Source organism: Cricetulus griseus, chromosome 3, assembly GCF_003668045.3.
Source record: "Cricetulus griseus strain 17A/GY chromosome 3, alternate assembly CriGri-PICRH-1.0, whole genome shotgun sequence".
Lineage (NCBI taxonomy): Eukaryota > Metazoa > Chordata > Mammalia > Rodentia > Cricetidae > Cricetulus > Cricetulus griseus.
Window position 1 is genome coordinate 32,453,806 of NC_048596.1, and position 23,885 is coordinate 32,477,690.

Here is a 23,885-nt window from a genome sequence, read left to right on the forward strand (position 1 = left end):
TGCTTAGCAATCTTTCCTATAGACGTGATGTAATAAAAACATGGCACAGTACTAATCTGTTAAACTTGTCATTAAAAATATTAAACATTCTCACTTGGTAGTTCCATTGGTTTTGTTTTAAATTATAAATTTATCTAGCCATCACACAGGAAAAACAGTTGAATGAATCTTTTTGTTACCCAGGTTATCCTATCAAAAACAGGAATGGAAAAATTCTTTTACATGTGTTATTCATTTCCAATACATACTTGCAACTCTAGCCTAATCTTTGAGCTTCTTGCTAGAAGCAAACTCAGCATCCAAAGCACACAGAGTCAAAGATATTTACTATAAATATTTGAGAAGAGATAAAACAAAAAATAAACCTTGATATTGCATTCCTAAAAACTGTCTCTTGGGAAGCTAAATAGTTTAATTCTTAAAACTACACAAACTTCTACTGAGGAAGTACTTACATTTATTAAGTAAATCATGAAACAGACCAACAAGTTTCTCATCTAATCAGCAAAACTAGCACAACAGTTTCCCACAGTATTCTATGATATACTTTATACCGATATTATCACTACCAAATTAAAAAGCACAAACTAGCTCCCTGCCAGCTTATATTTCAAAATAAAAGCACCTTGTACTTTTTTTGTTATCTAGACCAATATTGTCCTAGTTACAAATACACCTTAGAATTTTCTATACTAGCCCCATCAAAAAAGAAATAAATGATGTTCATAACCTAATATATTCAACATATTATCATTTCAATGTAGAAAAAAAAACACCAAAAAATTATTAACCAATACTTCACTCCTGGTGTTTTGGTACTGAGTAATGGAATTCAGTGTATATTTTACACTTACAGCACATCTTAACTTGGATTAACCACTTTTCAATTGCTCAATATCTCATGTGGTATTGATTAGCATTGCCTTTAACTCCAGCTCCAGGGAATCCAACATCCTGTTCTGGCTCCACCAGAACCTGTGCACTTGTGACTTACAATCAAACAAACACATATACACGCACACATACACACACATAAATTGCAAAAAGTTAAACTTTGACAGGAAGTGACAACATCTTCAGGCCTCATTGCTCTAAATTAAATTCTCTTCAGAGGTACAGTACTGTTTCAGACTCAGAAAACACTAATGGAATATACCAAATCTACCTTTGTCATAAAAATAAAGCCTTTAGGTTCTGTGATCTGTTTTCCTTAGTCAATCTGATAGAGAGAATCAAAACATTTATACCGATCTGTATATTCACAGACTTACATTTCTCCAAAGTAATGTTGGCTACTATCTTCAATATTTACTCAAAATTTATTGTCTTAAAAACATCTGTTATCTTGTTTCACCTTCCTCCCCCTTTTCATGCACTTTGAAACCCATCTTTATAAACTCTAGTTTCCAAACAGAAAACAAATATGTAACCCAGAGTAGTTTGAGAAAAATGAGATTTTACTAGTTCAGCTAGGCCAACGATTAGCGATGTCCTTTGTTAGCAGTAACAATGAACATCATTATAAGGAAATCATTTTATTTCCTTTTTATTTTGAGGGGTGTATGTATTTCTAGGAATTGAGCCTGGGGTCTTGAGCATGCTAGGCAGGTGCTCTACCCTAAGCTACAGCCTCAGTCCTCTTTTTACTTTTTTATTGAGATAAGGTCTCACTAAATTGCTTAGGCTACCTTGAACTTGTAGACTGTCTGCCTCAGCCACCTTGGATTACAAGCCTGTATCATCAAGCCAAGTAGGAATATTTTCATTTTTTTTTCAGATTTTTTTTATTTGAATTAGAAACAAGATTGTTTCACATGTCAACCCCAGTTCCCTCTCCCTCCCTGAGTATTTTCATTCTTAAAGACATCTTTTTTATTTTTCCATTTAAAAATTTACATGTATGAATTTTTGGCCTTACACATATGCACACCTGTGTATGCTTGTGTCCACAGGGTCTAGAAGAGGGCATTGGATCCACTTGAACTAGAGTTAACGACAGTTATGAGCTACCATATGGTTTCTGGAAGAGCAGACAGTGCTCTTAACTTCTGAGCCATCTCTCTAGCCCCTCATTCCTAAAGACATCCTAATAATTTTTACCTCATCTTTCAATCCCACAGTTTAGCATTTCTTCTTGACTTAATCCAGTACCTGATCGGGTACTTAATTTTTAGCTTCTTCATTAATAAAATAAGGTGGCTCAATTAAAAATCTCTGAAACAGTGACCACATTAGAAGCACTAAATGTGGGCTGTGAACAAAGTATTCTTAACTTGGATTTAGCTGCTCTTATCCTTAAATTCTCTATCCTTAAAAACACTGAACACTTTCTACATGTTTGCTCAGCTTCACATGTATATAAACAGTATTTTAGACTGGTAAGTGAAAATTGCCTACAGAGGTTAGGGGTATTGGCTTAGCAGTACAGTGCCTTGGGTTCAACTTCCAGCAACACAAAAACAAAACCCCTCAAACAAACAAACAAAAAAATGTAGGCAATCTGTAAGCTGTAAGAGCTTTCAACCCTTCAAATACAATTTAGATCAAGAAATAACACTGTATATGTCCTAGCATGAATACATATTCCCCCAAAAGAATTTTATGACACAGTGGTGACCTTTATTAAGTAGGATGAACTATGGTTTTTCCCCCCCATTTGAAGAAGATAAAAATGCTGGTTGGACAGCACCAAAATGTTTTCACAACCTGCTTAAACTGGCTCTTCCACATTCCTCTAACAACAAGTCTCTCATCTACAATTTAAACCCGTTTCTTCTTCAGATTCAAAAGGAAAAGCTACAGCTTCCATACACTAGTGAGAAACAGAATAATGTCCTGAAAAAAACTAACTTAGAGATGGAAAGGTGGATAGGCAGGTCAAGGGACTGAATTCACATTATGGAAAGAGAGGACCAACTCCAGTAACTTATCCTCTGACCTTCATACATATGTCCTGGTAAGCTTGCTCTTGTGTATACAACTGCTCTCTCTCCCCATTCTCCCTACACACACACACACACACACACACACACACACACACACACACACACACTGAAGCAAAAACCTACTAACGTTGCCAGTTAGTGGCCCCACCACCACAAGCTAAGGAAGAGGGATTGTTTGTTTTGTTGTGTTGTTTTTTATTTTGCTTTATTTTGGGGGCAGGGTCTCTCTATGTAGACAAAACTGTTCCGGAAGCTGTGTGAACCAGACTGGCATCAATTTACTGAGATCTGACTAACTGTGGCTGGGGTTTGAAGGCATGTGATTCAATACCCTGATCCAGTCTTAACACTGGGTGTGGTGCCATATATCACACCCCCCCTCCAAGGGAAGCAGAGGCAAGCAGATCTCTGATTTTGAGGCCTGCCTAGGGTATAGACCAAGTTCCAGACTGATCAGGGCTACACAATTGGACCCTTTCTAAAAAACAAAGTAAGACAAAACAAAACTGATTCTGTCTACAACAACAACAACAAAACCCTATTAATTTGGCAAAAGTATTATACTATTTAAGAGACTGAACTATCTAGATTATTAATTTTAAAGGGCTGTTTCAATATTAATACTTGTAAAAGAAGTCAAGACTGGTACCTAAAACAAGACAAGGGTGCCTAATTCCTTCATTCTTAGTCAATATGCTACTTGATGTCTTACAAAAGTAAGACTAAAGAATAGGAAAGGAAGAAGTAAATGTGATCTTACTTGCAAATATATAGCTCTATTTGTTAGGGACCCTAAGGACTATACCAGAAATATCTTTAATTTGATACACTTTCAGCAAAATGGTAGGATAAAAAACTAACATAAAAATCAGTAGCTTATAGACTAATATGCTGAGAAATCAGAAAATAAAAAAGTCCCATTCACAATTGCTTTAAATACAGACAAAAACAAAAGATGTTGGAATAAACCTAATGTTACCAAGGAAGTAAAAAGAAATCGTCTATGGTAAAAACCCTAAAACACTGAGGAAAGAATTCAAAGACAATGGAAAGCTCTTCTAGGTTGATGAATTAGAAGATTTAATATTGTGAAAATGGCTATCATACCAAAAGCAATTACTGATTCAATGCAATCTCCATCAAAATCTCAGTGTGTTTTTTCACAGAAAAACAGAAAAAAAATCCAAAAAATTCAAAGGGAAGCACAAAAGACCACAGGACAGCCCAAACAACACTGAGCTAAAAGAATAATGCTAGAGGTACCATTATACTTGATTTCAACTGTACTGGAGCCACGGTAAAAACAAAAAACAGCATACTATCACACCGCCACAGCTGACAAAGATGTCAAAAATAAACCGACAGCCTCTTCAAGTTGTGGTGGCAAAACAGGGTATACACACATGGAAGAATCTAGATCTCTCATCCAAATGGATGGAAGACCTTAATGTGAGACCAGAAAGTTTGGCATTACTAAAGGAAAAGGTACAGAAAACATTTCAAGATAACAGCATAGTCAATAGTCTGAATAGGACTGTCACTCAAGAAATAACACCAGCAATTAACCAGACATTTTATACAAAGTTTCCATGTAGAAAAACAAAGAGATAGTCTACAAGATGAGATAAAAATGTGTTAGCTATACCTCAGCAGAGGTTTACTACCTGTTTTAAGATTAAAATGCCTTATTACATTTACTTGTTTATTTTGCATGAGCATGTGTGTGTGTGCATGTTCGTGCACATGCCTGGGAGAACATACCACAGAACGTGTGTGGTGGTCAGAAGACAATCTTCAAGGGTTTCTCCCTTCACCATATGGGTCTGTCCTAAGGATCAAACTTGGGTCATTAGACTCGGTGGCAAGCACATTTACCTGCTGAACCATCTCACTGGCCCTAATATCTTTTACTAAAGCACACAAAGAACCAAAATACTGGCTAACAAGAAATCAAACATCCCAATCAACAAATAGGCTACTGAAATGAGCAGACAATTCTCAAAAGATAAAAAACAAATGGCTAAAAACAAACCAACAAACAAAAAAAATTCGACACTACCAGTCATCCAAGAAATGCAAATCAAAACTATATTGAGATTCCATCTCATCCCAACCAGCATAGCGGTCATTACAAAAACAAGTAACAGCAAATGCTGGCAAGGTTGCAGACAAAAGGGAACACTCACACACTAATAGGAATGTATGAGAGCCCAGCTACTATGGAAATTAGAATGTTGATTTCTCAAGAAACTAAAAATAGATCTACCATATGGCCTGGCTATTTTACTCCTGGATAGTTACCTAAAAGACTGTCAGTCAACGTATGAGAAGTACTTGCACATCAAAATTTGTTGCACTACTTTATTAGCTAGGACAATAGCTCTAAGTTATGGAACTGACATGGGTATCCAACAACTGAAGGATAAAGTGAGATAAACATACACTAGTGCATACATACACCCACATGTATAAATGTAAAACACATTATTTAATAACCATAAAAAATGAGGTGATGTGGTTTGCAGGAAAATAAATTACACTTGTATATAATCATATTACCTGTTTTCTCTCATGTGTAGGCCCTAGATTTTCTATCAGTGCACAAAATCACTAAAGTACAGACAATGTGAAACTATCTAGGGGCACAAAGGCAGCTAGCAGGTAGGGAAATGGGTGAGAAAAGGAAGAACGGAAGGGTATAAGAGCTGGATATATCAAAGTACATTGTATACCTCCAAGAAAAAGCTTTACATAACCCACTACAATAAAATTTAAATTTAAAAAAGAGAGATCGTTACCTGAGTTTACTAAACCTGTGCTGGCAAACTGAACAACTTTATTTACAAATCCAGTGACTACGTGTGCCACAAAACTGACAGGGAGCTGACAGCACAGCAACAGCAGGAAGGACTCACCTGTCAGGGGCAGCGCACAGGCACAGGCCATCACATTACCTTTTGAGACGTTACCTGACTTAATCTTCCCAGCTACCCTAGATGTTGAAGAAAGCAAGGCTTGGAGATGTTTGCTGTTTAACAGGACTCTCTGTTGCTTTGCTAACAGTTATTTACAGAAGTGTTTGTTTTTCCTTCTTTGTTTTTCATCTGTGGTGCTGGGAATGGAACCCAGGGCCTCTTGCACGCTCTACCTCTGAGCCACATACCCAGGACCTTTTCTTCTTTCTTTATGGTCCAACAAAAGATCATACCTTATTAAAAACATCCTTGCTAATGGCATCCATGTTCCAGAGACACATCCTCTCTCTTTGGACCAGAGCCTCCTCTTTCTGTCGCCATTCTTCCTCCCGCTGCCTCAGTTCTGACACTGCAGTCTGAGCTTTGGCATGTTCCTGATCCAAGGACTCAGAGTTATGCAGAGCTAAGCTGCCAAGTTTCTGCTGGGCTTCAGCAAGATTCCATTTGCACGCCACAGAGCTCTTCACAAATTCTTTCTGCTTTTGGCAAGCCAGCTCAATCCCATCACTATACATCTAAACAAAAGTATCAACAACAGTATTAGTAAGGAAAGAAGGTGGCAGCAATGAGACGGTTAACTGTTTTCCAACTCAGAGAATCTCTGTGTGATGTTTCTGGAGCACGGCATATCTGTACTCTTTGTCTACAATTGCATTTTACATTCGTCAATAGACTCTGAGCTTCTTTGTTCATCCACTCCCCTCCCCTGACAACTAACAACACAAAGCCTGGCAACTGTCAGTAACTTGCATACAGCTGGCCCACAACAAGCATCAGATGTGCAGGCTCCAGATTCTTCACCAGTCGGAAAGCAAAGCTTAAGTCCAGTTCGTCAGTTATTTATGGCTCCTCATCCTGAAAACCAGACCTTCAGAGCTTCAACCTTCGGCTTCTTCCTGCACTGAGAATCCTTTTACTTCAAAGCAATCATTTATTGTTTCTACTTTATTTCTGTGTTACCACAATTTGTGGCAATGTGAGAGTTCAAAATAGAAAATTCTATTTATAAATGATTATATCATATTGTCATACATTAACAATCCAAATCAAAAAAGTAAAGGTTAAATTAAGTGCTGAGTGGTCTATCCTGGTGACTCTGCTCTACTGGAGAGTAATAACTTTTAATATTTGCATAATTACTTATGTAAATGCAATAGGTGTTTAATTTCTTATACTCTTTGTTTCAACAAAACCTAGGGTTTTTTTTTTTTTTAGGATTTCTTGGTTAAAAGCACAATTTGATATTACTTACTGAGAACCACTATTCTCAGTCTGTTCCCACACCTGTTTCAGTATTCAAGCCCTTACAATTTTACATCTAAACTGTACAAATATAATCCTATTTTTTAGTCTTCATTAGCCATTTTCTACTAGAGTGCTCCTTCAAAAAAAAGGGGGGGGACCTCATGTTATTTACTAGAGTCCATTATCTGAGAGATGATGATGATGATGATGATGATGATGATGACAATGACAATTAAAGACTCCTGAGTTCCAGTTACTTTTACTTTCTGGCTTACTCTTCCCACTCTCAATACCCTGTTTTCCCTTTTCACCGACAATCCTCTGTTCTCTATCCAACTCCTGCCCAATCCTTAAGCCTTTTCTTATCCATTCTCTCCAAACCCAAAGTATACACATTTCTATAGTATGTTTTTTGTTTTGTTTTGGTTATTAGGAGATAGGGTTTTTCTGTGTAGCCCTAGCTATCCTGAAACTCACTCTGTACACCACGCTGGCCTTGAACTCACAGAAATTCCCACTGTCTCTGCCTCCTGAGTGCTGGGACTAAAGGTGTGTGCCACCACTGCCCGACAGTGGTTATTTATTTTTAACATGATACTTATTTTTCTTTCTGACTACCAGCTTTGTAAGAGTTAGAATTTAATAACTGTTAGATGAATAAACTAATCTTCTTGAACAAACTGTTCTGAGGCAGGTAATAAACAAGGCTATCCTACTTCCTGAGTCTGCAGGCACAACACATTCAAGATTTCTACAGTATGTGTATGTGGACTGTGGCTGTTTATGGACACTTGCTCTCCTGGTTCCTTATTTAGTCACTATGAGGGCTTAAAGCCCAGATACCACCATGTCTCTAAATAATCAAATAAAACACTTATTTTTACTTTTTGATACACTAAAAAAATTTATGGGTCTAGAGAGTTGGCTCAGTAGTTAAGAGCACTTGTTGCTCTTGTACAGAACCTGGGTTCCATTTCTCCCACCTATATGATGCTTCATAATTGTCTGTAACTCCAGGGAATCCAACATCCTCTTCTGACCTTGGCAGGCATCAAGAATGCATGGGGTGCATATCCATTCATGCAAGCAAAGCACTCATACACAAAACAATAAAATGATTTTTAAAAAGAAAAATTAGCCGAAGATAACTACACTTTAAAATGGAGCCAGAAAATGGAGGAAAACGAAGCTGTAAAACTTTATTTGTAAAAGACAAAACTATACCAATAAAGGCAATTGTGAATAAATGGGGTATCTTCACTTTCTAATTAAACAGAAGCAAGTATTTCTCAAATCAAACCTAGTAATAGAATGATTTATTTTTAAATTATTCTCCATAGACTACCCTTATACCATTTGGTCATTCTATCCAACATGCATTGAGACGACTAAGTATAATGAGTTAAAAAAAGAATGCAATGCCCCATGTTAGGGTAAGAACATGAGCTACATTCTGTTGAGCTACATTCCCAAGTCACATTAGGTCTTATTTTAATCAGTGACCATATAAAATTTTAGAAGAACATAAATTTTAATGAACAAAAGCTTTGCAAAGGAACTGTTGTTATTAAAGTTTACTGTTGTAACTTTATGTCAAAAGTTCTCAAATAGCAAGCCAGACAGGGTCCCAGCCCTGAGAGGGGTAAGAGGGCAGGGGCTCCACCCCTAATACCTGCTAGAAAAGAGAAAATCACCTTCTTCAACAGAATGTTACTGAGTACCATCAACCGTACTCCAGGGCCCTATGCTAAGGAATAGTTAGCACAATAGGTCAACACAAAACAAACTTAATGGGTTTTTGTGGACATTCTGCTTCATTTTAGTGTTTTAAAATTTTATTTATTTATTTATTCTTACTGGTCTTTTGCTGATTTTGAATTTCACCTGGCGGTGGTTTGTTTTCATTTTTACGAGAGAAATAACATAAAGGTGGGTAGGGAGACAGGTAGGGAAAATATGGGCCGAGTTAGAGTGGAAAAACGTGAGCAAAACAATGTACGAAAATTTCAATACAAAGATACAATAATTTTAAAAAATTCTTAAATAGGACTTCCAAATTCTGGCTTGCCTTTTCACACATCACTAGTCATACTGAGATAGCACTATCTCTCACATTTGACCAGAAAATTTGGCAGAAAATTAAGCCAGCCATCTAATCCGGATTTTAAAAGATTGTTGATTGATTAAACATTTTATTGTTTTTAAGTACTAACCCCCAAATTTAAGTCCTAAAGCTAATAAGAAATATAAGAAGACTTGTAATTATTATAGATCCTTGGGAGTAATGACTTTGCAGATTTTTACCACTATTTAAAGGCTTTTCTCATGCAAATAAAATCTTATAGCATTTCTCCAGATAGGCAGTGCACAAGAGTTCTAGCGGGAAGCCTGCCTCAAACTAACTAGATGACCTCAGGGGAATCTCTTTTAATGAAGGAAATAAAAGCCTCTTTACTTTTAAACCCCATCACCTAAACAAATGCAACGGTAAAATGTGCTTTAAAATACTGAATTTCTTGGGTTACTTCTTGGATTCAACCACAACGCACTGAAATTCCTGAGATCATTTTCCCTCGCCACATCTGTTCAAACTGACACTAGCAATTGTTCACTTTCTCCCACTGTAATACCATGTACACACAGATGACACCGGTGAGCCATAATTAGCAGGTGACGACTGACCCATCCACTCTCACTCTCATTTTGCCTCACTTTCCCTGTGACTAGCTAGATGTGCATTGCCTGCGGTTATGAAACAGCATACTGTTGTGTGAGTCCAGTTAACTCAGCTGGCTGACATGACACCATTATCCTACACTGGCTGGCAGACAATCTAAAACGGTCGTCTTTATTTAAAAAAAAAAGGTTATTGTTACAATATTGTAGCGCGTTTTGCAAAAAAACAAAGCCTAGGAAAAAAAAGACATCTACAATCAATTTCACTGAACAGATTAGTGTTTTGTCTGTGATCTTGAAATCTAGTTCAAAACACACCCAGGTGAGAAGTCAGGACAAGAGACGTATGTAAGCAGAAAACAAAACAAAACAAAACAAAAAAACAAACTGTAAATGACATGTCATACTTCCGAGTCGGGAAAGCGGGAGTTGAAAACCACAAGTAGTATCAGGAACTCGGGGGGCGGGGGAGTGGAAGTCTGAAAGAAAAGCCACAGTCCTGTGGCTGTGATGTTTTCCACCGGAGGGACGAAACTAGCTTTACAGTAAGGGACCAAAGCGTGAGCGGAAGCGAGGCTCAGGGAATCCGCTGAGATGTCAGCGTGGGAAAGAAGAGCGCGTGAGGTGCTGGTGCCAGGACTCGGTGTACTGTTAAGACAAGTACAGTCGCTCGCTGTTCCCAGCAACTGTGCACAGAGTAGCCGGAGCCTGCAATAAAAGGCTCGGGTGGAAGCGCGTACCAGAGGACAAAGGGTCAACGTTATGCAGCCTGGGCGGCCCCCGTATCCCCGCGCTGACCGGGGAGGGAGAGCGGGGACGAGGGGACGTGGAGGCCGGGGGGTGAGCGCGCGGCGGAAGGGGCTGCCAGCGCTGTGGGTGGGTCGGTGGGCGGGTGAGCGGGCGAGCACCACCGCCCCCGCGATGCCCGCGGACGTTTCTCCTCGTCCTCCCCCCTCCCCGCCCCCCACGAACGCAGGCGGCTCTCACCTGGGCGCCGCCGCCAGGCACCGGCGGGAAGTGGGAAGAAGAGGGGGACACGTCCACGTCGCTCTCCTCCTCGGCCTCCCCGCCAGTCCTCGGGAAGCTCCAGGGGCCCGGCGGCGGCCACGGCTGCTCCATGTCCCGCTGGTCCGGGCCCGACAACCGCCACCGCCAACTGCCCCGGCGTGAGTAGAACCCGCTGGGCGGAGCCAGCCGCCCCGCCGGCCACGGTCGTTACCCACAATTCCCCTGCCGTCGGCCGAGCCGACGCACGCCGGGAGCAGGCCTGGGCCGCGCCGCCGTCCGACTGCGGAAGAAGAACTAGCCGGCCGCGGCGTCATTTCCGGTGGACGAGACAGGGCGTGGCTTCGCCTGAGCGGAGGGCTGAGGTCTGGAGCCGAGCGAGGGTCCAGGGAGACTAGCGATACTGAGGGTTCGGGTCCCGGTGATCTCGGGGAGTTTTGCCTTGCTCCTCCTCCTAGTGTTCCAAACTGCAGCTACCTCGTGCACGGCAGTCTAAGCCGGAGTCGGAGGGGGAGCGTTTTAGGGAGCAGAGCCAACTTTGCTTTAACTTCAGGTTACTCGAGACAAGACAGTTCTGCAAACCCTGGGACCCACCGCTGGGGAGGACGCTAAAAATCAAACACCGGAGCAAGCACGTTTGTGAAGAATCGAGACAAGTAGACATATCGGAGGGCTTCCTGTCTCTCATATCTTTTAGAATCGTGAAGATCCATGCTCTCGCTGTCCTTTTTCTTTTTTGAGATGAAATGTTCCTAAATTGCCCCAGAGCACATTTTAAGAGAAAGACGCAGAGGCCTGCATTGGTGGCGCACGCCTTTAATCCCAGCACTCGGGAGGCAGAGGCAGGCATATGTCTGTGAGTTTGAGGTCAGCCTGGTCTACAGCGTGAAACCCTGTCTTGAAAAACAAAATGGGGGGCGGGTGAGGGAAGGAGGAAGGAGAGAGAGAGGGAGGGAGGGGAGAGACCCAAGACCTGGGAATGTACCTTGATAGTAGAGTGCTTGCCTAGCACAGGTAGGTCCTAATATCAATTTCTAGGACCAGAAACAGAGACTGCTAGGATCCAGGCAGTCTACAATCTCCCGGCCTTTGCTTGGCAAGCTTTGTGTATGAGGGGTTGGAGGTTCACAGGAATAGGCTAGAGGACCACATCCCTTGTCTGCTCCATCATTCTTCACCCTATTCCCTTGAAACAAGGTCTCTCACTGAGTCACTGAGCTTGGAGAACTCTAGATTGACACCAGGCAAGACCCATGATCCTTGGGTCTCAATCCTCCTACAGAGGTGTAAGCTTTTTACACGATTGCTGGGGGACAACATGCTTGCACAACTAGCATTCTCATCCACCGAGCCATCTGCCCTCGCTTTGGTTGGTAAACTCTTGAGGTTAGTTAATCCTACTGGTTGACCAATGCACGAGAAAGATGTAGTTAGAAATGCTGGGTAAACCTCCAGGGAAGAGGAACGACATGAGACCATTTATGCTTCTGTTCTGCTCTTCCTCGACCAGGAAAACACCCGACAATATTTTTACAGCAGTGGCCAATGATTTCTCTACAAAGATGTTTGGAGGTGGTAAAAGAATGCTAAAAAATAAATAAGTAGAAGCAATGGAATTGTTCATGGATTAAGAGTAAAGTAGATCTAAGTGTGCTGATATGGAAATATCTCTGGAATGAACTATGTGTGGTGGCACACGTCTGTAATCCTGGGAAAGGCTGAGGCATGAGGAGTGTCTACTTAACCGCCAAGCTGGGCTGCATAGACCGGGAACTGAGTTAAGGAAATCTATGTAGAGTGAGAACTTGAATTTGTTTGTTTTTTAAAGGTGCACACTCAAATGCATGCTGTGTGTGTGTGTGTGTGTGTGTGTGTGTGTGTGTGTGTGTACTTCTTGGAAGGTATAGAAGAAATTTAATAATCTCGGTAACTAAGGCCAGGGAGGAAAGATTCTTTTACTGTTAGCGTTCCTGTATTGTGATTGAAGATTTTTCCTACAAGTATATAACTTTTAAATCATTAACAAAAGTTGAAAAGCATTTCACTCAACCCCTGTTAAAGTCAGGTTTAAAAAGTCACAGGGGGTGAAGTGTGACAGGAGAAAAAGAAAGAAAACAAAACAAACAAACAAAACCGTTTTTCCCTCTTTATTTGAAACCACAAAGTGCTTTGAGTGGTGACTGACAAAGAAACCAGCTCTCTGTGGACACAGCTTCACTGTAAGTTCTGAGTCCCTCTCCTCAGTTTCCTTCTCTTCTGCCTGACCTCTTATCTTAGGAATGCTCAGATTTTGTAAGGGGAATGATCTTGTCAATGACCATAGCTTTGACTCCAACATGTGGGCTCTTGCTCTTTTCTGTGTTTTTAGGCTTCTCTTTTTCTATTGTTTTATGTTCTTTAATTATTTGATATTTTTCTCTTTGGGGTTTAGTAATAGAGGTTGTTGGGAATAACAGCATCTAACAGCACCTTAGGGTATTAAATGAAAAGCAAGCTTCCCTTCCATCACTCTACCTGAGGCTCTTTCCAAAGGTATACATTATTAAGTCTCTGGTGTTCCCCTGCCCTCCTGCCCCAGAAATACTTGAAGCATAATTATACATACTGTATTTTCCCTAACTGAAATGGCAGTGTATTAAATGTATTTTTTTGTTCCATGCATTTATTTTCTTCTTAGAGATTATTTACTGTTAAGCTCACCGCTCTGCTCCTTTCTTTTCTCATGCTGTAGTATCCATCAGCTTAATATGACTCTATGTAGTGAACATTTGGTTCTTATTTTGTTTTTAAATCTTAATGATGTGACATATATCTTCATGGGTTTTTGTGTGAAAGTATATCCACAGAATTTAGGAATTTAGTAGCAGAAATACTGAGCCAAATTAAAATTTTTGAGAGACATCAAATCACTTTCTAGAGAAGTTGTCTATTGTAAGCACAATAATTGGCCCCAAAGATGACCATATCCAAACCATGGAGACTGAAAGTATGTTATTTTACATAATAAAGGGGTTATTGAGGATTTAGGTGAAAATGAGGTTGTTAACCAACTAATCTCAAGATAGGGGAATTACCAGCCAGGTGGTGGTGGCATACACCTTTAATCCCAGCACTGGGGAGGGAGAAGCAGGCAGGTTGCTGTGAGTTCGAGACCAGCTTGGTCTACAAGAGCTAGTTCCAGGACATCCTCCAAAGCCACAGAGAAACCCTGTCTTGAAAAAAAAAAATAGGAGAATTATCTTGGAATCTACTGGAGATAATTCTTCTTGGAATTATCTTGGAGTGGTTAACCAATTAACTTTAAAATAGGGGAGTTACCTTGGATTCTCTGAGTGGTCCTAACATGGTCACAAGAACTTTTTTAAAAAGATTATCTTATTTTTAATGTGTGTGTGTGTGTGTGTGTGTGTGTGTGTGTGTGTGTGTGTGTGCATGAGTGCAGGTGCTGGCAGAGGCCACAGCTTGACTTACAGTGAGTCAAGCTCCATCAAGTGAACCATTCAGCATAGGTGGTAGGAGCAAAACTTGGGTCCTGTGCAAGAGCAGTGGGTGCTTTTAAACCTCCAACAAGCCCAGCACAAAGGCAGCACAACCAAGACTTGATTTCATGTCACTGGCTTTGAAGATGGAGGAAGGGAGCTTTAAGCCAAGGAAACCTTTAGAAACTAGAAATGCAAGAGAACTGAAAGGTGCCAGTACCCTCCTGCTGCCTAAAATTCTTGCCCAGAAGGATGCAAGTTAGACTGTTGTTTTGAAAAACTGGAAGATAATAAAAATTTTAAGGTCCTGAGAATATAGAAATTTGTTATAGTAGCCATTGGATACTCACACATTTAAAAAATTTTCATTCCTACCAACAATATGCATTTCCTCATACCCTTTCCTTTCATTCCTTAAAAAAAAAAAGTTTCTCCCTCACACAGATGCTGTTTCTGTTATTTATGATGTTGGGCTAATAATTCTGTTTTAAGCTAAAAGAGACAACTTGTTCATGAGGACCTGATTGTCACATTCTTGCTCCTGATTAATTCACTCTGTGGAGATTCCCACTTGGGGAATGCTTTTGTTTTCTCTGCTGTGGCTAGGATGTGAACAGTATGGGAGATATGTCATTTCTGCAATGCTGAGCCATCAAGCTGCCCTGCAGAAGCCCGTGGTAGTAGAAGCTAGTCACTGGCATCTGTTTATTGCTACACAGTCTTAAGGTTTCTACTGTTGTAATAAAACACCATGAACCAAATCAACATGGGAGGAAAGTGTTCATTTCATCTTCCAACTCTCAGCTCACACTCCATCACTGAGTTCAGCCAGAGCAGGAACTCAAGGCAGAAACACGGAGGCAGAACTGAAGCAGAAGCCATGGGGGAACACTGCTTACTGGCTTGCTCAGCTTGCTTTCTTATACAGCTCAGGACCACCTGCCCAGGGATGGCTCCATTCCCTGTGGGGTGGCCTCTTTCACATCAATGGCTAATGAGGACAATCTCCACAGACTTGCTTATAAGCCAGTCTTATGAAGGCATTTTCTCCATTAAAAGTCCTTCCTAGATAAGACTAGGCTTGTGTCAAGTTGACAAAAACCAACTCAGTACAGGTAGCTACATCGGAGATGAAGCCATTCATTTGACTTGACTTGGTGACAATCTAATCCTTAAATCTCTTTGCTTGGTCTCCAGCTGAGATGGGCAGCATCATTGATTAAATGGTTTGCAAGAAGGGCTTGAGACATTATGTCTGTAGCAGCTTCCACATTTCCGTGGCATCTGGGAGTCTGAGATGACCATAGTCGGGGACAAAGTAACCACAATGGGAAGAATTAAGAGATCTGGGTGGCATACGCAAACTTGTGTGTGTTAACCAGTATATATTGAGTGTCACCTCAATAAAGGTCAGTGAGTTAAACAAAGGATTCCAAAAATACTAGTTGGCCAGGTAAAGGAGAGCAAACACAGACAAAAAGAATGGCTAGATAGTCAAAGGGAAATCCAAAGAACTCAGGGTCTACCACCCCATCCAGGTGAGCCTAGTATTAACAATTGTTAGAAGAGAGTCTAAGGATATCAAGACGTAGAAAGACTGGGCACAAAGAGCACGTGAACAGGACAGTGTTTCTAGGGACCAATAAGATCTGCGTTGTGGAGCAGTGAGGTGGTAGGGACCTGAACTCAAACATGACTGTGTTATTAGTATATAGCCTTGGGGAAAAGGCTGTTTGGCTTCCAGTCTGAAGCTGAAAAATAAAGGTAACATCTCCCAAAGAATTACTGTGCCAATGAAATGACCACATGCAACATGCCCACCTTTTTGTAGATCTTCAATAAGAATTGATGCCACCTTTTATTTTATCTCTAGAAACTTAACTATAAATTTGTTTTGACACAGTATTAGTATTATCAATTGGTGCTATCCCCGTGATATTGCAGGCCTTGTGCCAGTTAGCTGTTATGACATATCTGTGCTCTGGGTATCCAGAGAGCTTGGCACCCATCTCTGTACGCCTTTGGTTGTAGAGAAAAATAGCACTAGGAATTGGGTATAGACATAATGCTCCATTCATTACCACACTGGTATTTTCCTTTCAAAAAACGAACTATAGCTACTGGTGAAAATCTTCAGCAGTATCTTTTTAAGGACATCTTCCTGCATCATTTCCAACTGCATAGATCTCAATGTATTAATAATAAATCACAAAATACTTTTTTAAAAATTCTATTTTATTTTTAGCAGGGTCTCATGTCGTCCAGGCTGACTTCAAGCTTATTAGCTATCCCAGGGTAACTTTGACTTTCTGATTCTTTTAACAGCTCTAGGAGTACAAACATCCACCAAAGACAGATTTATGTAGTTCTGGTGGACGCTAGACTGGGCAAACACTAATAACTGAACCACATGGCCCAGCCCTAATTTTTAAGAACATTATCTATTTACTTGCTTAATTTTTTGAGTCATTGGCCTTTTGGGAAAATTTGGATCTGCTAAAAACAGCCACATTCTCCTGCTGTCCACTGTTGTTTTAAAAATCACATAAAAAGAGGGAAATGTCATTTCTCTTGCCACTTGATACGTCTTACTCTGCCTGCCACCCGATGGATCTCCTCTGGGAGATGATGCAATTCAATGCTTGCCTTAGACTACTTGGAAAAGCTGAACTGTATAGTGAAGAGGAACTGACAGTTTTGATTTCTAACTTTAGAAATGACCTTTCTATTTCTAATTAGTACACTGTTCAATTTCTTATCGACAGTGAGAATGTTTTCTGAGGCAAAAGGAGACAATACATTTAATATGGGAGTCCTGTAGGGAACAGGAAACTATGCTAAATAGAAAGTATCGCAGGAATCCAGGGAAAGACAGCAAAAGCTGAGCCGGTCCACCACCAGGGAGGCTAACAAGAACTGGGGTTCCCAGCCGAGCATTAGCGCGCCTGCGCCTTGGCCTCTCTTGCGTTCCAGGGGAGAAGGTTGAGCGTTTGAGTGTCCGTGGCAACCTGATGCTTCCGCCTTCTGGAAGCTTACCATCCAAAGCTTGTGAGATACCCGTCCCTGTGGGAGGGACCTGGGCAGGGACTGATGGGGGAACAAAGGGGTGGGGTGGGAGGCAGGGAAACTTCTGGAAAAACCCTTGCCTTGATGTAAACTAAGAAATAATCGGTTCAAGGTTCAGCACAAAAGGATCTTTGCGGTGCTTTCGCCCACACAGGAAAGGATGCCTCTGGAGGTGGTGGTGGAGCTACATATCCGGGCGGTAAGAGATCGGCCAGCCTGCCGTGTTAACCCCACGTTCTCCGCTTACTCCACACGCATCGCTTTTGGTACAAGCTGTTCTTCTGTCCCTAAGATTTTGCACGTTTATCACCCTTGAACTCCGTAGCTTTTAATTCAGTTCAATCTGTCCCGTCTTTTATTTTTCTTTCCAAAACCATTATGTTTCTTGGCTTCTTAAAACGATCCTGACTGAAAAGTTCAAGAAGTATTTTCATTTCAAAAGACTTTGTAGAAGGATTTAATGTTGTTTCTCTAAGTAGTCAAAGAATATATAGTTTTTAAAGCTCCACTCCTGATGAATGTGCCACTTCTAGGAACCAAAGCACTTTCCCTTGGCTTTGGGTTGCTAAATTCAACAGGACACTCCGTTTAACAATAAACACTTTATAATTACCCACCAACTCCTTAAGTGAGGTGCTGGAGCACAGGGACTATACTATTCCTATTTGGGAGTCAGTTATTCCTCTTGTTTCACCATTCTCCCATCATCCCATTTATAATAACAAGACTGGCATGGAGTTTGGCCTCCTAATTATAAGGTGCTTCACAACTGGCCATAGTTACCAGTGGATGCTAACAGGGCACTGCATGGAAATTCAGCTAGATGCCATAAAACAGCAAACTCTGTTTCATGGAGCATAATGAAGTTAAAGGATCCTAGTTTTGGTTCCATTTTACTGACAGTTATCAGTTGTGCTGTATCACTTTCAAGTGCTGAGGAAGAGGAAGGGAACCCTACAAGGCCAAGAGAGCTCTCTTACAGCAAAACAGAAATTAAGATTTCATCTCATGTCATTCAACATTACGGTTTAATTTATTTTGATTTTTAAAAGGCATCCTTCAGTGTACAAGCAATTAACAACAACAAAAGAAAAAACAATATTTTACTCTAGAGAATTTAGGATGATCCATGAAGTCAGATGACTTGATCTGATCCTATTTTAGACAGCCGGCAAACTCAGGCCCCAGCAAACAAAAACATGGCATTCTAGAAGTGTAACTAGAAACTAGAAGATCAGCCCTCAGTAATCAAATCTGGGGACACGGTTAAGAGCAGACACTGTCTGCCTGAATGCTACAATTAAAAATGATCTCTGAAGCTGGGTGGTGATGGTGCACACCTTTAATCCCAGCACTCGGGGGAGGCAGAGGCAGGAGGATCTCTGTGAATTCAAGGCCAGCCTGGTCTACAGAGCCAGTTCCAGAACAGCCAGGGCTACACAAAGAAACTCTGTCTCCCGTTCCCCCCCCAAAACCCTCAGCCCCCACCCCAATCGGAAACTTTAAACAACACACACAGACCACTTAGAACCTCACAGCTCGGCAGAGTTAGTAAGCAAAGAGGTAGTCAGTGTTCAGGGTGTTGTGGAAATGCAGTGACTGTTTACTCAGAGGAAGAGCTGTTCCTATTTGGTGTGCCTGACCGCCACCCCCCCCCCCAGGTCCTGCTTCCTCCTCGTGAGAATATGTTTAGCACAGCCATTCTGTACAGCCCGGTCCACACCCTTGCATGTTAGATCACAGCCAACAATCCATTCTATTTATAAATGGCCAGAACAATTGGTCATTAAGATTATCTGACATACCACTGCCCCAGTGATTTAAAGGGTTTCTTTCCAGATAGAGCAGCATTTACAGATTTATATAGCACATACTCTCTTTGGTCTTTCCAGGTCAGACAGTAATCAGAGTCTACCACATTATTTGGTCATCTTTGGTCTTATGACTGGGGGAGGCGTGTGAGTGAACAGCTTTCCATGTAAACAGATATTTAGGAGTCATACCTAGTGGTCACGTAGGGCAATAGGCTCTCCTGAAGAATTTCAAGTTAAGTGCTATTACCTAAAATGTGCTAGATACAGCAAAGTGGAATTGATATGAAAAATGGATAGCATACAGTCTTCTTTGTGATAAACACAAGAAAACTATGATAGCACACTGAAAAATCACATCACTTTTCCATTTTTTACTTAATAGAGGACCATTTGCTCTGTTGAGTAGAGATGATGGGCAGCAGGGCTTCATCTGGTCATTGACATCTATGGTCTGCCTACTTCCAGACTCTTAACTTCCCCAGCCTCTCCCCAGCAGCTCAGCTTCTAGGCTACCTGCTATGCATTGCTACTGGTTGTCAACAGAATTAGGAAATGAACAGTAGTCTCATACTTACTTTTCTTTGGGAACCTTAGACAAGCCCACTTTTTGAGTATGTCTTCTTTAACATCTCGGTTTGTTCTAGGAATGCTAAAAGACTATTAAAGAGTAATAGAAAGTAAACATCCACAGGCTTTTGAGAGGTATAGGAAGAAAGGCAATTACTGTATGTAACCTCTTCTTACTACCTAATCCACAAAGGTGGGAGAGCTTGTTATGAGCAATCAGGAGAAAGAGAAAGCTCCAATTATGGCAACAGATGTTCAGAGGATGAACTGGAAAAATCAGCCTTAGACTTTAAAAATACTGTTTAAAATCTACCACAGGGAAAGGTCTGGGAATAGCACATGGTTTATCTGGAAGCTTGTGTCTCTTAAAATTCAATTTACAAGTGATAACATTGGTTTTTGGGGGGATTACTAATTAACACAAATCTGTCAACTTTAAATAAATAGCAATCATATAATCAGTCAGCTTGATTCCTTTGCATTTGTCTTGGAGATAAACAGCTGTTGAATATATACACAATAGACTTTCTTTCTCTAGTATAGCTGTTTTCAATACTAGCCCGCATGTGCTCCCACTAGGAACATGTCAAGACAGTGGGGTCCCAGAATTCTCAAAGGTGCCTGAAGTGTCTGAGAGTGCCTGGATGGCTCTGGTTTAGGTCAGACTCCTCGAAGGTGGAAACCTTCAGACCTCCTGGTGCCAACAAGAAGAAATGGTGTCACTGTTGATTCCACAGTACAAAGAGAACCGGAACACTGTGGGGTGACAGCCAGCAATAATCCACAATGCTGTACAGCATGTAGCCTACAAAAAAGCCAAAAGCTACATCAGTGACGTTGTGCCGCCCAAGCATGACCCTGGAGAGGCCTAAGACGAAGGCCCACAGTACCACCAGCACCCTCAGTGGAATGGCCAGCACCAGATGGTTCAGAATGAACCGCGACACTAGGGCGGCCCTGGTGGTGTGGCCCGAGGGAAAGGAGTACTTGTCCACCGAGAGGGTGAAAAACATGTCCATCTGATTGTGCGCTGGTCGACGCCTGCGGACCAGCCCTTTCAACACAGCCACCACCAGCAGGTCCAACAGCAGGGCGAAGAGCAGGTTCATCAGCACTTCGCGTCCGGCCCAGCTGTCGCTCCTAAGCAGGCAGTAGAGGGTGCCCAGCAGCCAGGGGATGCCATGCCCCGAGATCTCCAGCAACTTCATCAGGGGTCGCACGCTGCCCCAGGCCGAGCTTTCCCCGGCGCACACCCCCAGCTTCTTGGATAGCCACAGGTCGATGGCCAGCAGGGAGCGCAGGGCGATGCCCAGGAAGGACGGGTTCAAGTTCATGCGGTCGTCCTCGGGCGGCAGGGCCGGGGCTGCTTGAGCGGGGCCCGCGGAGGCCAGCGGGAAGGAGCCGCACCGGTGCACCGGGCTGTCGGACGCGCGCAGCCGGGCGCAGGCAGGATCCGCGCCCGCACGGGAGCTCAGCAATGACTGAAACTCGAACCTGCCACCGCCGCCGCCGTGGGCCGGGCTGCCCGGGACGCTGTTCCCGCCCGAGGCGCCCAGCGACCGTCCCTCGATGGTCCTCCGGGGGCTCGGCATCGCGGCGGGCGGCGGTCCCGGGGACCCGGCCAGTTCCGAGAGAGGCTTCCCGGCTCCGCAGCCTCTTCCGCTTCCGCACTCCCATCCTGGAGGGCGGGCCGAGGAGCCGCAGAGCACGATTGTGACACCTGGTGGAGACGTGGGAGGGGACCGGAATATCCAGCTCGAGGAGAGTTGGGAGGGTGGCGATGTTGGAAAATATGGGTGAAGGATGCAGTGATGGGGTAATTTCAGAGGCTGTGGGAGGTTAGGAGAAACAACCATTCTGCACAAAAACAAACCCTGATTGCCCTCCTCTTCTTTTTAAGATTTCTTGCCCGGGAGTGTTCCTGCCGGACAAGGAAAGTGTGTACCTTGGAGTCTACCTCCTGAATCAGTACCTGGAGACAGACTGCTTTCGCTCTATGTTCCCTATTGAGATTCAACAGAGCATGAGATTTGAAAAGGTGATCTTGACTTCTCAGTGGGTTGTGCTGCCTGGAGTCAGCATACTTAGTTACTATAAAAAATAATGGCTTTTGTACATTCTTTTCCTTAAAAAAAAAACAACAAACAAACAAACAAACAAAAAAAACAAAAAACTGACCCTAAGACAATTCAGTATAATTTAAAAGTACAGGGAGTCTTGAGGCAAAAACCATAGTCTGGAAGACTTGCTTTTGCTTTGCAGGTCCGAGCCAAGTTCTGTCAATCGAGTGCTAAATACCCTGGTGGGTGCTTTCTATTCTTGGAGCTCCCATGGCGTTTTCTAACTGGAGCAGAGAGCGTTTCTGAATGTTCTTGGAGGTGTTAGAGACAGTTGCATTACATTTATGAAAGGGGCTATTAATAAACTGCAGACCTTAAGAAAAAAAACTTTCTCAAACCCAGAAAAATAATTTAAAACTATAACTAAATCAGTTAAATCTTGTAACTAAACACAAGAAAGTCGTCCATGTTTTCTGAGTTACCTTAAGTGTGTTATGTAGCTAGTAGTAAGGGCTAGATTCCATTCCAATGAATGCAATCATGATTTAAAAAAAAAAAAAATACGGCCACAACACTAGCCAGGGCTTACCACTACAGCGTGCTGTAGAATATTCATCCCATTTCATTACTCTTTAATCACCAACTATTTTGGTTTTGGATTTGGAGATGAAATCAGAGTTCTCTTTCGTAAGTCTAATGATTTTGCTAGTGTCACTGACAGGGGACTCTGGTGCAGAGGAAAGACTACATCACATTGCTTTCAAAAGGTCTGGGAAATGGTGCCCAGAAACCCACCTGTCTCTTTTGACTCAAGGATGGGAGAAAAGATGAAGATGGTAACATTAAAAAAATTACAACCCAGGGGCTGGAGAGATGGCTCAGAGGTTAAGAGCGCTGGCAGCTCTTCCAGAGGTCCTGAGTTCAATTCCCAGCCTCCACATGGTAGCTCACCACCATGTGTAATAAGATCTGGTGCCCTCTTCTGGCCTGCAGGCATACATGAAGGCAGAACACTGTATACATAATAAATAAATAGATCTTAAAAAATATTACAACCTATTCATTAAAAAATATGCAAACTGATTGGGTAAAAGAGCAAATAGTTATTACCTTAGAAAATACATTGAAAACCCAGATGATTCTTCTGGCCATGTGCAAGCAATAGGTATGATGAAAAGTAGGTAGCTTTTTTCCTCCCAACATTTTCTTCATTTATCAGTTTCAATAGCCCTGTAGAGGACTTCTAAGATACATCTGTAAGAAGCCCATAGATACAAAATTGTGCAAGCACAGAATGATACATCCATCAACCACCTTGGGAACGTACCTAGTCTAACCTCCTTTGTTTTTTAAAAGGAGAATGTCTGAGACTCAAACTTTAGATGTTTCCCTACTGCTGTGTAGAAACACTGTTGGTTTGAGATTACTAGTTGAGTATACCATTTTTTTCTTTTTCTAAAACTGAGTTGTTTAGGCTTACATTCTAGTTTCTCCTAGTTCCACGTTTCTTGCAATCGTCCCGTTCTTTAGCCCAAAATACTTATAGCAAGTAGCAAAAGCATTTTCTTCCCCCACAGCCTGTTTGCATGACTCAGTTTTGAATACTTGAAAGCATCTGGATAAACAAATTCTTCAAAAGAATTCATAAGCCATTGTATTTGAATAGACCAAGCTGACTGCTCCCTAGATCACATATAAGGAAACCCTTTCATGGGATATATTGGGCTCTTAGAGGTGGCATACAGAAGTAACCCACAGACAGCCAACTTACTGTTACAGTACTGAGAGCTGGAAGACAGTGGAATGCTGTTGGAACCTTGGTACTTCTCAAGGCAGGGGGGATGGATGCTTTACTGATTTAGAGCACCTCACCCCAATATTCACCATGTAACCTTTGTTCTTTATAGTGCATGGAGTTAAAAACATTCTGAGCATTAGACAAGAGAGGCTCTAGTTGTTTAAGTCAAAGGAAGATTTGTGTGAGGCAGAGACTTCCTGGATGAGAAGTGTCAGGTGATCTGTGCTTGGCCTGCCCACTCTGACCAATCAACTA

At 41.9% G+C, this 23,885-nt stretch overlaps 3 protein-coding genes across 14 annotated transcripts in view; 1 reads left to right on the forward strand and 2 right to left on the reverse strand.

Moving 5' to 3' along the window:
* Positions 1 to 11,114, reverse strand: part of Cdc37l1 (cell division cycle 37 like 1) — a 29,367-nt gene extending 18,253 nt beyond the window's left edge. Inside the window, exons 1-2 of one of the 2 annotated variants that reach the window (XR_003483522.2) lie at positions 10,829 to 11,114; positions 6,154 to 6,435 (exon numbers count right to left, since the gene is read on the reverse strand). Coding sequence is in view for 1 of the 2 variants with exons in the window: in XM_027406455.2 (XP_027262256.1) it covers positions 6,154 to 6,435; positions 10,829 to 10,960 (414 nt within the window). In the remaining variant the exon portion in view is untranslated. The remainder of the gene's footprint in view (positions 1 to 6,153; positions 6,436 to 10,828) is intronic. The other variant, XM_027406455.2, reaches the window with a different exon arrangement.
* Positions 11,115 to 17,425: 6,311 nt separating this feature from the next.
* Positions 17,426 to 23,885, forward strand: part of Spata6l (spermatogenesis associated 6 like) — an 82,179-nt gene continuing 75,719 nt past the window's right edge. For 5 of the 11 annotated variants that reach the window (XM_035441895.1, XM_027406445.2, XM_027406448.2 and 2 more), the window contains exons 1-2: positions 17,427 to 17,590; positions 21,673 to 21,810. In XM_035441895.1, the coding sequence (XP_035297786.1) occupies positions 17,552 to 17,590; positions 21,673 to 21,810 (177 nt within the window). In that variant the 5' untranslated portion in view covers positions 17,427 to 17,551. Of the gene's footprint in view, positions 17,658 to 21,672; positions 21,811 to 23,885 lie in introns of all 11 variants that reach the window. The other 6 variants (XM_027406449.2, XM_027406452.2, XM_027406447.2 and 3 more) reach the window with 4 other exon arrangements.
* Positions 18,398 to 21,445, reverse strand: Plpp6 (phospholipid phosphatase 6). The gene has a single exon (XM_027406454.2). The coding sequence runs from the start codon at positions 21,362 to 21,364 to the stop codon at positions 20,492 to 20,494; it is 873 nt and encodes a 290-aa protein (XP_027262255.1). The 5' UTR covers positions 21,365 to 21,445; the 3' UTR covers positions 18,398 to 20,491.

What these genes read in the sequence shown, in the direction of transcription:
- Plpp6 (XM_027406454.2), bottom strand. Translation starts at nt 21,364, where the DNA reads ATGCCGAGCCCCCGGAGGACCATCGAGGGACGGTCGCTGGGCGCCTCG.